Source organism: Parasteatoda tepidariorum, chromosome 1 (assembly GCF_043381705.1).
Source record: "Parasteatoda tepidariorum isolate YZ-2023 chromosome 1, CAS_Ptep_4.0, whole genome shotgun sequence".
Taxonomy (NCBI): Eukaryota; Metazoa; Arthropoda; class Arachnida; order Araneae; family Theridiidae; genus Parasteatoda; species Parasteatoda tepidariorum.
Genome location: NC_092204.1, coordinates 86,064,005 through 86,080,742, shown reverse-complemented (window position 1 = coordinate 86,080,742; position 16,738 = coordinate 86,064,005). Strand labels below are relative to the sequence as shown.

The 16,738-nt window shown below is 29.5% G+C and overlaps 2 protein-coding genes across 5 annotated transcripts in view; both read right to left on the bottom strand.

Annotated features, from left to right (window-relative positions):
• Positions 1-9,144, bottom strand: part of LOC107437082 (mus81 structure-specific endonuclease subunit) — a 104,819-nt gene extending 95,675 nt beyond the window's left edge. The window contains exon 1 of the mRNA XM_071183291.1: positions 9,141-9,144. The gene's annotated coding sequence lies outside the window, so the exon portion shown is untranslated. The remainder of the gene's footprint in view (positions 1-9,140) is intronic.
• LOC107437075 (cyclin dependent kinase Eip63E) overlaps positions 1-16,738 on the bottom strand; it is a 108,153-nt gene that overhangs the window by 49,277 nt on the left and 42,138 nt on the right. For 2 of the 4 annotated variants that reach the window (XM_043047146.2, XM_043047147.2), the window contains exons 3-5: positions 14,271-14,317; positions 3,261-3,468; positions 3,002-3,177 (exon numbers count right to left, since the gene is read on the bottom strand). In XM_043047146.2, the coding sequence (XP_042903080.1) occupies positions 3,002-3,177; positions 3,261-3,468; positions 14,271-14,317 (431 nt within the window). The remainder of the gene's footprint in view (positions 1-3,001; positions 3,178-3,260; positions 3,469-14,270; positions 14,318-16,738) is intronic. The other 2 variants (XM_016048957.3, XM_071183273.1) reach the window with 1 other exon arrangement.

Sequence of the window (16,738 nt, the reverse complement as noted above, 5' to 3'; positions counted from 1 at the left end):
ATATATATATATATAAGATCACAGGTGTTAATGCAATTCAGAGTAAAACCATTTAAAATGTGAAATATTGATACATTAATAACCAGTGTAACCACCAGAATTTTGAATGCGAGCATGCAAATGGGCATACATTGTGTCAAATAAATGCCCTGGTAGCGGAAACATTTCTCCTCTGTCTTTCTGCAATATCGCGGAGAGAAAAATCCGCCTTTTCGCAACCCTACTACAAGACCACTTTCAAAGTCAGTGAGCTGTTGGTAATGGCTTCTTCGTTTTCTTAAAGGCATTCTTGACTATCAGTAACTCCCTATGTCGAAATTTAACGAAACATAATGCTTACGAACTGTAGAACACGTACTTAAAGCAACCCTGATTTGCATGTTCACAGTGACGCTACTAGCGTGAAACTTAAGCTCCAAACGCGAAATTTGACATTGATTTGACTTTTAGTTGTATAAACAAGTCTTCCAAATTTGTCAGTATATACACCGAAGAGCCATCACATCATGACCACTCTGCTAATAGCATGTAGGACTACCTTTAGCCCTCAAAACTGCTATCACCGCCGTGGCATTGATTTCACAAGGTGCTGATAGGTAGTCTGAGGTGCCTGGTACCAAGCGCTCACCAACTGGTCCTGTAATTCCCTCACATTGCGAGGGGGTAGCGCGGTTTTCCAAGTAGGACCACAAATGCTGTATTGGATTAAAGTCAGGTGAATTTGGTTGCCAAGACATGACTTGTAAGTCACTGGAATGTTCCTCGAACCAATCCATGACGATTCGACCCTTATGATATGGTGCATTATCCTGTTAGTAAACAGCATTCCTCGCAGGAAAAACTGTTGCCATGAATGGGTGAACCTGGTCTGCAACTATGTTCAAGTAGCTTACAGACGTCAGGGATTGTTCTATGAGGATAACGGGTCCTAATGTGCCCTATGAAAACGTTGTTCCTGGGCGAGAAACCATGAAAACCTGGGCGAGCCCATTGTTATAGATGGAAGGGGGTCATAATGTAATGGTTCTTCGGTGTATATTTGTGCATTATCACATGGCCACAACAGCTTTAAATGCCGATAAATTTTCTAAATGGAGCATAGGTGTGGTGGTGATGCACATCATGACAATTGAACATTTGCAAAAGTGGTGTTAATATGATATATAAATGCTGCTCAAACACCAAAAGGCGTAATTTATCATAATTTTGATGATTTTCAATTGTCAAGAATAAGTATTACTATTTAAATTTTGGAACGTTTTTTTATAAACCTTTTTAAACCAATCATTTGATTTTTATTTACTTTCAATAATAACCAGAAATCACAAAAATTTTGAGTCCTATTTTAATAGATTAAGAATATAGGAGGCAGGTTTTTTTTAACTATCAAGCTCTGTAATTTCCTTTTTTTGTTTAATTCGTGTCAGTACCTTTTTTAAAAATGTAATCTTATTTTCTCTTAAAAAAGTGAATAACTTCCTTATCTAGCATCAAATTTAGCTACCCACATGTGGGCATATTCTCACCATTAAGTACGATCTGTCTTCTAGATGATCGTATTACATCATACCATCCAATTAATCTATCTTAGGTGATACTATGGAAGCGCGAAAAAATGTTTTCATGTTCTATAGTACTTTCACTCGATGACATATTCCCCATACGTTTGTCTCCCAAGAGCACCTGTTGTTGTCGGTACGTCAGACGCAAACGTCATTAATTTTCGTTTTCTTCAGCATCTCTACCGACTTGTTCTATAGCAGGGAGAGCAAGATCGATGATCTTTGGGTTGATTGGAAAAGGAACACATCCCCAGGGAAAAAGAAAGTTCGTAAATTTTTAATATTATTTTGTTCTCTGGAAAAACAACACGTGCTCAGGTATATTGTAGAAGATTAAACACTTCCTTTTGATTCAGTACTGACGATTTTGGCACTTAAATCTGGAGAAAGGTTTAGGAACAGAATTCGGGATGGAAGTTGGTTTTAAGTTGGTGAGATATGGCGAGATATTCGTGATAGCTGTGAAGGAAAAATCGAATATGAAATTTAGAAGATTAAGAGTTAATTGAAAAAAAAGTTATTTGCAGGAAAAGTACTGAAAACTGTTTTCCATTAAATGCTATATATTTTCCAAAGTCTTGACGATGTAGCTTGCATGATTTTGCTCTACAAATTATATTATGAGGGAGATCAATTATTAAAAAATTGGTGATATTAAAATTGATGATAGTGACATTTTATGTTTTTTTTCATTAGAATACCCTACTTACTCGTTTAGTAACATTATTATTTATTTTCAATAAAGCGTAGTATTTATTTACCAAAAAAGCACAGTACTTCGATACTAATGCATTTATCCTTACGGCGCATAAAGAAACCTTTGAACTATACCTTTTGAAAATTTTCCTTATTTTGTATTTAATTATTTTTTAATAATAGCATTAATACTTGATCAAAAACTTCATTCACTTCAAAAATAGGCATCCATTTTAAAATTTTGCCAGACTTGAATGAAACGAAAACAAAAGTGATTTGAAACAAAACGTAAAGAAACAAAACGTAAAGAAACAAAACGTAAAGAAACAAAATTAGAAATGCATTCATTCACATCTGGCAAGTTTTGAAAATGGGGGCCAATTTTCAAGTGATTGTAATACGTCGACTGTTAATTTCTATTTGTATATTTTTTTGATGTGAACGAAGTTTTTAACCAAATAATATCTGACCACTTCTGTTTCTTGGGATTATCTATTTACTAACATTATTAGTTTAATTAATAATATTTTAATAGCCTATAAATTTTAAATGTTCGCTCCGCTTATTTATCACGAACAGGAAAAGGATTAAATTAAAATATTTAACTATCTCGAAATGAAATAAGTGGTGTTTTCACAAAATGTTTAATTTTATTTGGTTAAAGTATTCAACCCATTCTAAATGCATATTAATACTTAGATAGACAATGAATAAGTAGTATCATTTATTAAAAAATATCTTACCTCGTATGTGTTGCTTTTGAAGTACTTATTTTTGTCACCAACATTGAAAAATTCGGATTTTGGCCTAGGTGGAAGTTGAGGACGGACATCCAAGTCACTGGTCTTCGAGAACTCTCGACTTAGGTTCGATTCCCCTGCAGACCATTGACGTTTGACTGGAGATCTTAAGCCACCTACTAAATAAAGCTAAGACTTAGCAAAAGAGTGAAAACAAAAGTGATATAGTTTATCAATTTATCAAAAAAGTGTCGTGTTTTACCTGACTTGCCGAACTTTTTGAGGTACTTGTCAAGGTGACTATGGCTGGAACTTGTTCTGGGAAGTGGTCGGATGAATGAGGCGGAAGGAGGGAGTACGTTGCCGTTTGGTTCCAGCAGGGATCGGATGTTGTCCACTGGCTCGGCACATGTGGATAGCATCTCAGAGTGACTGCTGGTTACGCCATTTCCGATGATCGCTTCCAAATTCTATAACAAATAGAAAAAAGGCTTAATTATTTAAATTGCAATTAAGTAAAAAAGTGCATGGATGTCATTTCTCCAGTGGGAGAGTTTAGGGAGGAATATACTTAGTGACGTTTCAGTGAATTTTAAAAAAATGCGCTTTAGCATGAGTAAGTTCTCATGTGAAGCACTGAGCCAGTAAGCTATTAATGAAACATATTTTATTAATGGTAGAATAAATTGTTAATGTTTTAATGTTTTATATTTACAGTTGTCATTTTATTCATTGCTACTCTATTCAAAATGCCATTATGCATGTTTCGCCACTAAACTATTCATGACCAATAAATTAAGAGTTGTTAAGGTCTCATCTTATTTAAGCCTTACATGGGCATAGTGGTCATTTCATAAGACCTCAGAACTCAATAGTGATTTGCTACAAATGGGGATACTTTATATCACAGTGAAGTAAAAAACAAATGCATGAAGCCTAAATAAAAAGGTTTAAAAAGTCAGACAGCCGTTTCGGTACTATGACAAGCATCAGCGTCAATGTTGAAAAATTGATTTAAATAAAGGGGAATATACAGACTGATCAAATAAAGACTGTAGAGTTAGATAAGAAAAATGTCATACGAGAATGGAAAGAATTAAAATTACTATCAGAAAAGTCATTAAGTCATAGCATTCTTTAGAACATGGAATTTCTTGAAATCCAAGTCAACAAGCAAAATGCAGTGCATATTAAAAATAAAATTCCACTTACACTGGTTAAATAATACTACGTTTTAAATGGAGCATTTGATTAATTCTTTCAAAAAAGCAATTTTGGCTAAGATTTACACAAAACTATGAAGCCAAGAAGAAGATAAAGAAAGTGTTAATGTCAGTTGTTGATGTTATTTAATAGCATTAAACAATTATCCATTTTAAATACTTTTTAAGCCTTCCATATAATTACGAGTTGTAACTGTGAGTAGACTAAGTTAAATCTTGTACAACATCGAGTAGACCATTGAAAAGTCTATGCACAGTTAATAATAATTGTAGTTCCTAAGCATTAAGTGTTTAATTAACTGTACAAACTAATGCATTAATTTGTACATGCAATTAATTGTGCAGCAATTAATGCATTAAGATTAAATTTCTTGAAATCGTATAGAACTCTTGCTTCTCTGAAACAAGGGATCTTCCTTTGAAAAAAAAAAGAAANGGAAAAAAAAAAAAAAACGGCTGTAAAATACCATTTTTATATCTTAATGCTTGAAAAACTGACTACAAAGTATTTTGTCATTAACAAATTTAAAAGGTTTATTGATTGAAAACATACGCATGATAGTTCATTCACGCACGTAAATTAAGATAAAAAATCGATAAAAAGGCAAAATGTTATCCTAATGTTCATTTTTTTTAACGCCTGGATTTTTTCTTCATGCGATAGAAGATAAATCATCTGGCTGGCTGATAGCCAGAAGAGCTTATAGTGTTTTGCAGAAAAGACAGTTTCAGATCATTGAAGGATTTTTTTTTATACTCATTCCGTTAAGCTTCCAAGTTAAAATTTTTCTTTCTTTTATGTATGAAATATATGAGGAAAAATCCACCTAAAAATATTGTTTTTTTTAGCGGTCTTTTAGTGCTTAGTAAAAAAGTTATTAGTTAAGGGGATGTATTTCTTTAGAAAATAGGCAGACATTTGTAGATTTCATGGTAAGAACTTCAGAGATTTTGTTATTTAATTTTACTACATTAGGATTTTTACAAATATTTAAAAAAAAAAACTGTTTAAGAGTTTAGTTAGTGGAAGAAGAAGTTAAGTAGCCTTTTGGCTAAGTTTTTCGGTTTAAACATTCATGTATATTGTGTAGTATTTTAAACTAAGAGATTTGAAAAATATTATAAAAATATTCTTAAAAGGAAACTTTAAATTAAATTAAATATTTGTGAAATTTATTTTAGTTAAAAACTTCAACTGAATGAAGTTATTATTATTTAAAGATTTAATTAAACAGCATGAAAACAAAATAAATATACAATTAATTATAAGGAAGGATTTTCATGAATTACTTTTTTAAAATAAAGTTTCTTGACCTTTCTCTAATCGTATTTTTTTATTGATTAATCATTGAATAATTCAGACTTTTTCCTAATTCGAAAGTCATTCTCATTTAACTATTTTCTTCATGTATCTCAATTATTATTAATTTTATTATTAAATAACTTCATGCAATTTATAATAATAATTAAATAATTTCATGCAATTTATAAAAACTGGAAAATTGTTCAAGGAAATGTTTTTTTTTTAAAATCATATACGAAGAAAACTAGTTTGGTCTCCATTACATGAAATAATTTACTAATTCTAGAATAATTTCATGGAATGGCATCTTCTTCACATATTAATGAATTATGGATTTTTCTGTTCGATCAAAATGTACGAAAATGGTGAGACGATAATTATCTTTTTGAGTATATCTGAAGAAAAGAAATAGTTTGATCTCCATTACACGGAACTATTTTTGTTTCATGTCTCGCTAAAAAGAAACCTTATATCGCAGGGAAAATAGGCCAGCCATTGATGTGGAAAATAGTCGCCTAACATATACCTCAAATAATGACTGAAGTCATAAAAATAACGTTTTTTTCATGTAACTACATGAACATGAAATGAGTACCTGCAAATTGAAAAACAAAATGGCACGAAAACGCATCTCACACTATGACAATTCAAAAAGCATTTTCTACATTAAACATATTTCGACTGCATCACGCCAACCATAAAAGCAACTTTCATTCCATTTTTATTGAAACAAGGCAAAAATCCACCATTCAAAACTCGACAGAAAAATAAATGACGTCTATTTCCAAAACAACAATCTCCCATTCGATTTCTCCACAGTCTCAGAAAGTCACTAAAAGAAAATAAAACTACTTCATTCTTCGGAGGGGATTCCGGCGAGAGGATTTGGCGAGAACCATCTCCATATTTATAAACACGTGTTTCGGGGATTAGGCTGGTGTCTCACGAATGGGATGCCACAGATACTGGATGCTGTGGAGAGAAGTGATGATACCCATTCATCATGCTTGATCTCTTGGCGTCATCTTCCTCTTCACGCTTTTCCTTCCACACACACACACAAGCTTTGAGTGAATTAATACGCCTTTTCCTATAGTTTCGAACTTCAAACACGTAAAAGTTGACTTTTTTTGGCGAAAATTTTAAGATTAGATAAAAGTAGGAATAGATAGTTTTTTTAAATTTTTATTTTTATAAATGGTAAATTTGAAACTATATTTGTGGACTATATTTGTTAATTACTATGATGCATTGTATAATACTTTAAATATGATGAGATTCAAAGGTGCTCTGTTTGTGTAAAAGAATTTAATGTTGCAAATAAACTTTTGAAGGGATTATTAGCTCATGTCTAGAATAATTTTGAATATTAAAGCTTTTTTTTAAAATTTTGTTTTAGAATTTAAATTTTGTTTTTAGATCAAGTGTTTCCATATTTTACGGAGGCATGACATTTCTGACAGAATTTTTTTTTTTTTCACAAATACTTGTTGTTTATTTTGAGTATGGGGAATTTCAAGTTTGAAATTAGTTTTGCTCCTAAGGCTACGAATTTTTCTAAATAACATTTTTCGTCTTTTTTTTAGTACTTTTTAACCAGTTTTATAAAGTAAAATCTATTTATAAATAATAAAAAAAAGATTTCGCTTCAAAGTTTTTGATATCAAATATTTTAGATATTCCTTACCAGAAATTTATTCAGATATTTATTCAAATAATCATAGTGCTTGCAAACAGGTTTCATGAAGTAAAATCTGCTTATAATAAATATTTCAGATATTAATTCCATTGTTATTTTGTTTACAAAATGCAACTTTGCAGCATTATCAGTCAGGTTTTTTAAAATTTCTTTTTACCAAAATCAGTGAAATAAACCCGAAACAAAGCTAGTCAGTAAGAATATTATTTTAAAATTAAAAGATAAAGTGCTTATTTAACAAATGTTATCTTAATATAATTATGGATCTGAATTTATTCATTTTAGAAAACAGATAAAAATTCTACTGAATTTAAATGCTCAATCTGGTATGATTTTTATATCAATGTTCAAAAGGCATAATTAATCAAATAAGGTTGAAATTGTAAAGCAAAAAAACTCAACCTTAATATATTCAATTTAAAGTGTAATATACTCAATGTTATAAACCTAAAATAAATTCCAAGCAATTTAAATTAATGAATATAAATAATACAGTTGACTGACTTTACATTCTATTCTCGAGTGACATTATTAAGCAGATATCGCTGAACGTAAATACTAACATCAAATTGAGCAAAACTTTTTAAATTAAATATAATGCTTTAATTTAGGAACGCTACAGAAATTATTCTCCGAAGGAATGTATTCGCCAAGATACGAGAATTTCTAACAATGAAAAATTAATGCTAAATTAGGAAAAGTAAATGAGAATGAATTTAATGTGCTAAATGAATTAAAGAATATTTACTTATATCAATAATTTAAACTTATTGTTCTAAACAATTACTTTCACATTAAAAATAAATCATGTTAATAATGTTGATTTTATTGTTACATTTCATTTGGGATTTTAGAAACTCAGTCTAGAATGTTTGTTAAATAATAAGAATTTTAATATTTTTGCTTTAAATAGGTAGGCGTTAAATTCAAGATAGATAATAGTAAATATTTTTATGATGTAGTTCTAACTAAACAAATTTCCCACAGAGTCTCGATAAAATATTTACACTCTATTACTTTCAGTATATATTAAAATTTATTACTACTGGTTCATAAGTTTAATGAAAAGATTTTTGTTGTATTTTTTTAATACTGCTATTTTAAATTTATTTGCGTTTTGTCGGAAATACATTCCACAAAGTTTCCAAAATTCTCCACAAAGTAAAATTAAACAATTTAAAGAGCAATTGAAACAATATAATCTCATGAAAAGATCCAAACTAATCGTATATAGATGACGAACAAAATAGTTAAAGGAGCGATATAGTTTGTCTAGTTCTATATAAAAAACCGTCTTTAGTTTCGAGCCGCAGAGTCAAATGAGAAAATATCTTGAACAGGGATTGCAAAAATTCTCAATTTCCAGGAGCCTGGACGAAATTTTAGTAGACAGAATATTCCAAAATAGAAAGTAGCAAGATTACATTTTGCTTTATGAAACTATATGGAGGCGATAAAATATTTTTTTAACACAATTTCATCTAAAAATTAATTTATTGAAACTGATCATTAATTTGTATTTCCATTATTTAAAAGTATGAAATTATGTTAAAAGTTCTAAGAAGTTCACAATACATAATTTGTTTTGCTAGATAATATGATGTGTTATATAAAACTTTTTTTTATATTGTAACAAAATATCATTAGTTTTTAATAATGTGCATTTCTGACACACATTTAAGAGTGTGTTTGATTATTTATGCTTTTCAAATACTTTTTAATTTGTATGAGGAGGAAAAACTCGTTGTAATTTTTCAAGAGGCATTTGAAAATTTTTCGAATATTTTGTTTTTAAATATTTTCTTCCTTCTTAGATATTCTTTTTTTAATCAAAACATGAGATCAATTCACGATTTTCGAAATTTCTCTTTTTGTGTGGTCATTTGTTCCAATTACAATTATAGACCATAATACAGAAAAATACTCCGGAAATCTGCGTGTCTCTGATGTATTTTGTATTGATTTGATTCTGAAGTATTTTGAGGAAATACTGCTTTGCAAGTAGTATTCTCTAGACTATTAAGACGATAACTCTTTGTAAAGAATGGAGTATTTTTCTGGATATTTATCACTATCCCTTCCATTTCCGCTTTCGTTCTCTCACCTTTTTATCTTCCATTGAGAATTCAGTGAGAAGGGATAAAATAATGAGATCCATTTTGGTACATTATCAATGTTTGTCTTATCCGATATACTGCATTTTTGCTTCCAATTTCCTGTGTATTGATGTACTAAATACAATCTATGAAAAAATCTGATTTTTTTTGACAAATGCGTTACTTTTAAGTCTTAACTGTAAGAATTACTAAGTGTATTGTTTTACCCAATATAAATTAAATGTTTAAATTAGAATAATTAACAACCTTTTAGCATTATATATTAAATATTTATAAGTTTTTAATTTTATTAAAACAATATTTTCCTGATAATTTTTGCTATAATTTCGTTTCTTTTTTCAAGAAAAAAAAGAGTTATGCGTTTTGGGTGCTGAAGTAATATTTTGATATCTTATGATTCTTAAGAAAATTATAAAACATAAGAAACAGTAAGAAATCAAACACAGAATATAAAATAATGAAGTTTTGCAGATTTAACACAGTTACTTGGAAATTTATACTATGATTACACCAAGCAAAGGTTTTAACAGGACCTTTTACTAATTCTTTTAATTAGATTATTAAAACGCACCAATATTTTATCAATTAAATTTATTATGCTCAAAGTCTTTCTCTCACCCCTCTAGGTTTCATATTATTAGATGCAGGAGTTGACTTTTTTAATATAATGAAAGCATTAGGTTTTGCCAAGTATTAATTTTCCCAATGGTAAAATTTTTAATTCATGTATGCATTAATTTTGAGAATTTAATTAATAATGAAAATTTTTATTATAATGGAAATTTAATTAATAATAAATAATTTAATAATTTCGAAAATTTAATAATTTTGATAATTTAATAATTTAGAATCAAAATAGAAATTGAATAAAGTGGTTCAGGAAGTATTCATAGTTAGTTCATTTCTAATGCTTGAAAATAAAAGCATAAAATTGTATATGAATATCTTATGTGTATTTCTTGCATGAAATAGCAATTTCAAACTTTTATATTTTTACCTATTTGGACAAATTCATGCAGAAATATGTTTCTACTCCCAAAAGTTCCCTAAAGAAAAAGTGGAGGAAACGGGTTACCCTCAACTTTTTTTTAAGGTAAGCTGTTGAAGAGTTAAAGATTTAAATGTTGAAGAGTTAAAGAGTTTAAGTTCAAAGTATTTAAATTATATTGGAAAAATTAACGGTCAACTGTGAAATATTCCCCCCCTCATATTTTTATTGTATTATTTAAAAAAATTATCATGTTCCACCTGTATTCAGAATTTTTCACTATTCCAGATTTGGTTAAAAGAGCTCAAGTAAAAAGATTTATATGACAGAGGTATTCGAAAAATGTATAGTACAAATAGAATATGCACATGCATTAGATATACCCCGTGCAGTGTGCATCATAAAAATATATTCTGACATGCATTCAATATACATCAGCTGTCACTCTTGGGTGAAATATGTACGCATGTTGCCAATATCTCTTCTTTTATTGACCTTTGAGGAGTTCGGGAAAATATATTATTAAGACTCCTGTAGCAACGTTTGTTTTCAATCATCCGGAGTTCTTTTTCGGGAAACGATCAGGAGCGAGAAATAGGTTGTTCAAAACTACCACAAAGGGAATAGTGGAAATGGGAATAGGAGTGTGATGTACTTCTTCTTCTTCCAAAAAACTTCATTTATATCAGGAGAAGTGAGCGTCAAGAACATTCTATTCCCTGCCGCCTACTAAGGTTTCTTCCAATGCAGGAAAAATAACCCGGGAGATAGAACACAAAAAAATTCTCAAGGTAGAGAAAGTTCATTTACGCCTAGCATAAACCCTCAGTGATCTGAATGAAACAGCTTCTGCATAGTGATTTATGGGGGTGCCTGGAACTATCTGTGGTGAGTTTGCATTTTATACAGGTTTCTATACAGAATCTATCTCTATTAGTGTTGGTGGAACGGGGTAGCGATTTTCCAATCCAGCGGCTTTTATTGACCCTCTCTTTCTTTTGGCATTTTTTTTTAATAAAAAAAAACGTAATACTTGTCTTTTTCTTAGCTCAGGTAAAATTTCTTAAAAGAAATAAAAGCTTGCACTATAATTGTAACCAACTACAGCCAAGAGAAAAAATCTTCATAAATGACAGCGAGTCGTTTAAGGCCACTGGATTATAAATTGGAGAACGGGTAACGGTTTCCAAATGTCATTAATTGTATGAATTTATCTGCAAAAATGAGTCGATTGACTACATCAAAAGAATTAATGTCAGTCAAGCGAATTGCTTATTGTAGCTCTATCACAAACTTTGAAAGCTTAGTTTGCCAGGCCTCTGATATTTTAAAATCCAACGCTTCCCCTATAATAATGGAATATGCCTATGGATAGCTTCAAACTGTAAGGAAAAGGTTTGTAAATTTTTTAAGAGAGCATTTCCATTAAATAACACAAGAAAAAAATAGATTTGCTTTGCAGGAAGACAGCCTGATGTAACTAAAAACTAAGTTCAGTTACCATAGTTACAAAACTACTTCTGGTAACTGGTAATGGGATATATAGCTTATGACTCTGACTCTATGATGGATTATGACTCTGCAGTTACGATGAGATATGACACTATTTGTGATGGGTTATGATTCTGCTACCGCGAGTAAAAGCTAGACTTCTACTGATGCTGTGATGAGGCTTTCTAAGATGCAACACTTCTTCATTGATAAGTTTAATTGCTACTATTATTTATATACCAGTTAAGTATATTAGATTACTAGCTGAATACCCGTTCTTCGTAGGGAGTGAAAAAAAGAGAATAAAAAAATCAGTAATGAACAACACTACGAATTCATGCATGAAACGGAAACGAATATACCGATGCGATTAATGAAGTTAAAATAATCACAATTATTTATTTATAATTATTTGTTGGCTTTCCCGGTGGTTTTACGCTGTTAAACCAAGAGAAACACGTTTTTTCTGTAGTTCATCTCCTCAGAATGGAGATTAACTGTATTCAGTATCACTTGGCATGATGCTATTGATAGCTGCCAAGTAATGATAGTTCAAAATATATCACTATCAAGTATTTTCGATATTTATCCCTTTCGAGAGGCCGTAAGACACTACGGTATCTATATTAAAACCAGTATCGGTACAGTATTAATAATTAACAAATCTATCAATAATACATTGCACAGTACGAAAAATAAAAAACGAACCACCCTGTATAACTTTTGATTAAATAATTGGATCTTTACGTTCTTGGACTCAATCTTAAAAGGTTCGACCTTGTAACCTCAAATATACTGATTAGTTAGTGCAGGTAATGTTTTAAATGTCAGAATCAGATGCAAAAACTTATTTCTCTGAATAAATATAATTTGTTGTTGTTGATAGACTCAGATTTCTGACTTCAAATATTAGGACGCAGTCAGAGTCTGCGAAATATGGTCCCAAATAGCTTGGTCAGGAGAGCCGTCCAAAATTTGGACCCCTTTACGTAAATTTCACTTTTTGCGTATTTCACCATATTTCGAGAACTCTTTAAGCGAATTAAAAAACTTCTTGCTCACAATTCTAAAATCGTTTATCCAAAGATAATTCAATGCACAATATAACTTTTAGTAAATATTTATTATTTTTTATTACTTTTTTAATGATAGTAGAAAAATTTTTGAATTGTAACCTATAAAATTTTTTTACATAATTTTAAAGAAGGTAATTTTAAAAGGCAAAAAAAAAATTTAACGAAATCGCTCTAATAAATTTTAAGTATACCACTTTTTCAAAATGAAATTGGAAGAACGTATTTAGGCAAAATTATAAATGGTGGTAATTTATTGAGGAATAGACTAAACTAGATAAGCTGCATGAGTTTTGCAAATCTCATTCATCAGATTTATATCTTTTTCCGATTTAAATTAAAATTTAATACAAGAAACAATATAAGGTGTTTACGTATTGCACACGAAATTTGAATGAAACAACTAAATGGGACTTACGAAATCAATTTTTAATTAATTGAATCTCAAATTAATCTTTAAATCAGTTCTTAACAAAATGATTCGAGTGATTATTCTTCCTTAATAAATCAACATCTTAATTAATTTAGGAAGCATACCAAATACGTGTGGAATTAATAAAATCTATTTCTAAAAATAAGTGGAGTGCCTACTTACAAATTACAAATACTGTTTGGTCATACAAATGCTGTTTTGATGTCATAAAAGTCATTTCAGACTTTTACATATTAAATAAACTATCACATTAAAGAGTAACGTAATTCATGAAGTCTGATTCATGTTTGTGCTCTAAAGTAAATAAATTGCAGTGAATAAATTCATTAATATTGCAGATCAGATCTGTCCTTTAAAATCATACCTTTTTTGCAATTACTTAGATATTCTTACAACAAAAATTTCTTCATTCTAATTAAAATTATTGTGAATTTTTTTATCCTTATTTCTTTACCAATTCTTTTAGTTCTTCATGAATTAACGAAGACCTAAGAATAAGCATTCAAATTTCGTTCCCAACCTTATATCTGGTGCATTTCAAATTTTAGTATTCAATATATATTTTTCCACTTTATAATTCAACTCGAAATTGAAAAATATTTTTCGCGTCCTCATTAAAAATAATCTATTCGTAATAGATGTTCTTCGATTACATTTAAATAACAATAATTAAAGGAAATAATTGCGATAATTTAAATCTAAGTATAAATCTAAATTTAATTATACATATTTCATACTTAGGAACAACTTGAAAACGCGTCATGAAAATATATTTTTAAGGAAAAGATAAATTTTTTCATATATTTTACTTGTTTTACGCTTAGCACCAGTTTCAAAAAAGTGCCTAAGAAGGCAATATTTTTTCAAGAAACCATTTTAAAACCTTTTGAATGCGCGCACAATTTTGAAAAGTGCAGCATTTAAAATTAAAGCATTGACACATACCTCGTTGTCTTGGCCGAATTCAGGAATGATTTCTTCTTTGGAAATAGCTAAAAAAAAGAAAGCAATTAAAACCTAAAGAAGCACATTGTTACAAATTTCTACATCCAATTATAATATACATTTGAACACAATAACAATTCACAACAATGCTCTGTACATTCGGAACAAAATTCCATTTCTAATTTAAACTTAAATGTAAATGAACCTGAAAAAACTTTTAGGGGAAACTCCATCATATGTAAATAGGTATAGCACCGCTATTCAGTAAAGCCAACCCTTCTCTGAATCTACAAGATTGAAAAAAGGAGAAAAATCGGAAAAAAGGTAATATGTAATGGACTTGGAGCTTTCCCGTTGATGACTCATCGGGAGAAAAGCAAGGTAAATCGGCGCCGGCGCCACCCAGACGTTATTCCTCTTCAGGAATAATAAAAACCTAGACGTACTCTCAATTCTCTTAGGCTACCTGCAAATCATATCAACTACCACCTCAACTCCCTGGAAACACCTTGCTCTATAAATAACCATTACGTCACTTGCTTCAGCATTGATTTCTGACGAAGAAAATTCAATTGTTTTATTGCTTTTATCTTCGGGAACATGTATTATGTTGTAATAATTAATTTTTTTCTGTTTCTAAAATCGGAAATCATGTATAACATTTATATATTGTATTTCAAAATTATTTGGTTAGTAGCGAGTTCAGCATGCCACACTGCGAAATAAATTCTGATAAAATTTTCGTATTGTATGGTAATGACATTTATAGTAAAAAACAAACAAACTTATTAATACCAAATAATTTGGTCTAATAAGACGAAAATATACGGCGTTTAAACCATTCATTTGGTAATTTTTCCGTTCATATAGCCGATTTACCGGCGGTTCCAGATTTAAAAATTATTATTCGCATTATACCACACATTTAGTAACTAATACAAAATTGAAAAGTATATTTAATGGCCTATTAATGGTTTTTATGCCATGCTCTAAAGTATCATGATAAAACTGCTAAATTTTACCACAATCACCAAATTTTAACACATATTATAAAACCATAAATTTTTTTAGTATTAAAAAATCAATACCAAAGCTCTTTGGCCAAAATTACAGAGCTTTTTGATGGTCCCATAGAGCCAGAAGTACTATAAATTTTACGATGTTCTGGTAGTTTTTACCATTCTTTTTTCCTCTGTGCAAAATACCAATATGTTTTTTATTTTGCATTAAAATACAATTTTATGGCACGATGTCGCTATACAAAGAAATTGGAACTTGATGAGCTTTTGTAGGAATAATTAATAAAATAGGAAGTGAAACGAAAGATGATTTAAAATAAATATATTTTTGAGTTTTTATTAAAAATTAAGAAATGAAGTATAATATTTATACACAGTTTAAAATAACTCTGTAAATTTAAATGTAATGGAATTATAATGTGTCTTTTCTAAACTGAAATCAGAGATAGAAAAACGGAAATCGATTTAAAATTGAAATACTTTTAAGAAATAATTATTCTTTAAATCAAGCGTAATGTTTAATACAAGATCCTCTGATATTAACTGCCAGATAGCATGACAAAGCGATAATAATCTTAATATTCCTTTTTATGGTACAATCTCGGTTTAGAATATATTGAAATTAAGATATGTTTCAGCTTAAAAAGAAACAGGAGAAAATAAAACAAATAACGATTTTAAATAAGTTTACTTTTTGAGTCTTTATTCGGTAAATTTCACCGTATTGGATTTTTGATTTGTCATTGGTAAACAAGAATAGTAGAATAGAAAACGTAAATTGATTTAAAATTATTATATTTTTGCATCAAAATCTATGTTGAATTTGTAAATTAAGCATCATGTTTATACACAGAGCTCTGCTATTAATTAGTCAAAAAAAAGTTAAAGAGTGCTAAGTTCCACTGATTTTTGTAAGGCATATTTCCATGTTTAATCTTGGCTTAGAATATTTCGGAGTTATGATGTGCTTTTGCAAACAAAAATATGGTAATTTAAGAAAATACGAAATATAGTACAGCTTTTAATCATTATACTACATTATAAAATCAAGTCTAATATTTACACTCGATTCCCCGAAATTGCTAGCTTTATAAACAGTTAAGTATGCTAAGCAAAAATATTTTTTATACAAAAATATTTTTTCGTTCCGTAAAATTTTACGATAAGTACTGTCACCTTGAGTGACGGTACTTTTTACAGTGTAGTGTGTCATTACATAATGTGGGCTTGAGATTTTTTCCCTCTCTTGTTTATAAATTCTGGCATATTACGTTACTTGATTATCTTCTTTTGAAACTTGAACGAATATTGAAATGCAAAATCTCTGACTGACTTCTGAATTTCATTAAAAAAAATTAAGTTATGAAAGCATCATAGTTTTTTTTCTATTTAAAGAACATACTAAAATTTCAACCTAACTTTCAAAGAGCTTTCTTAAATATTCATTAA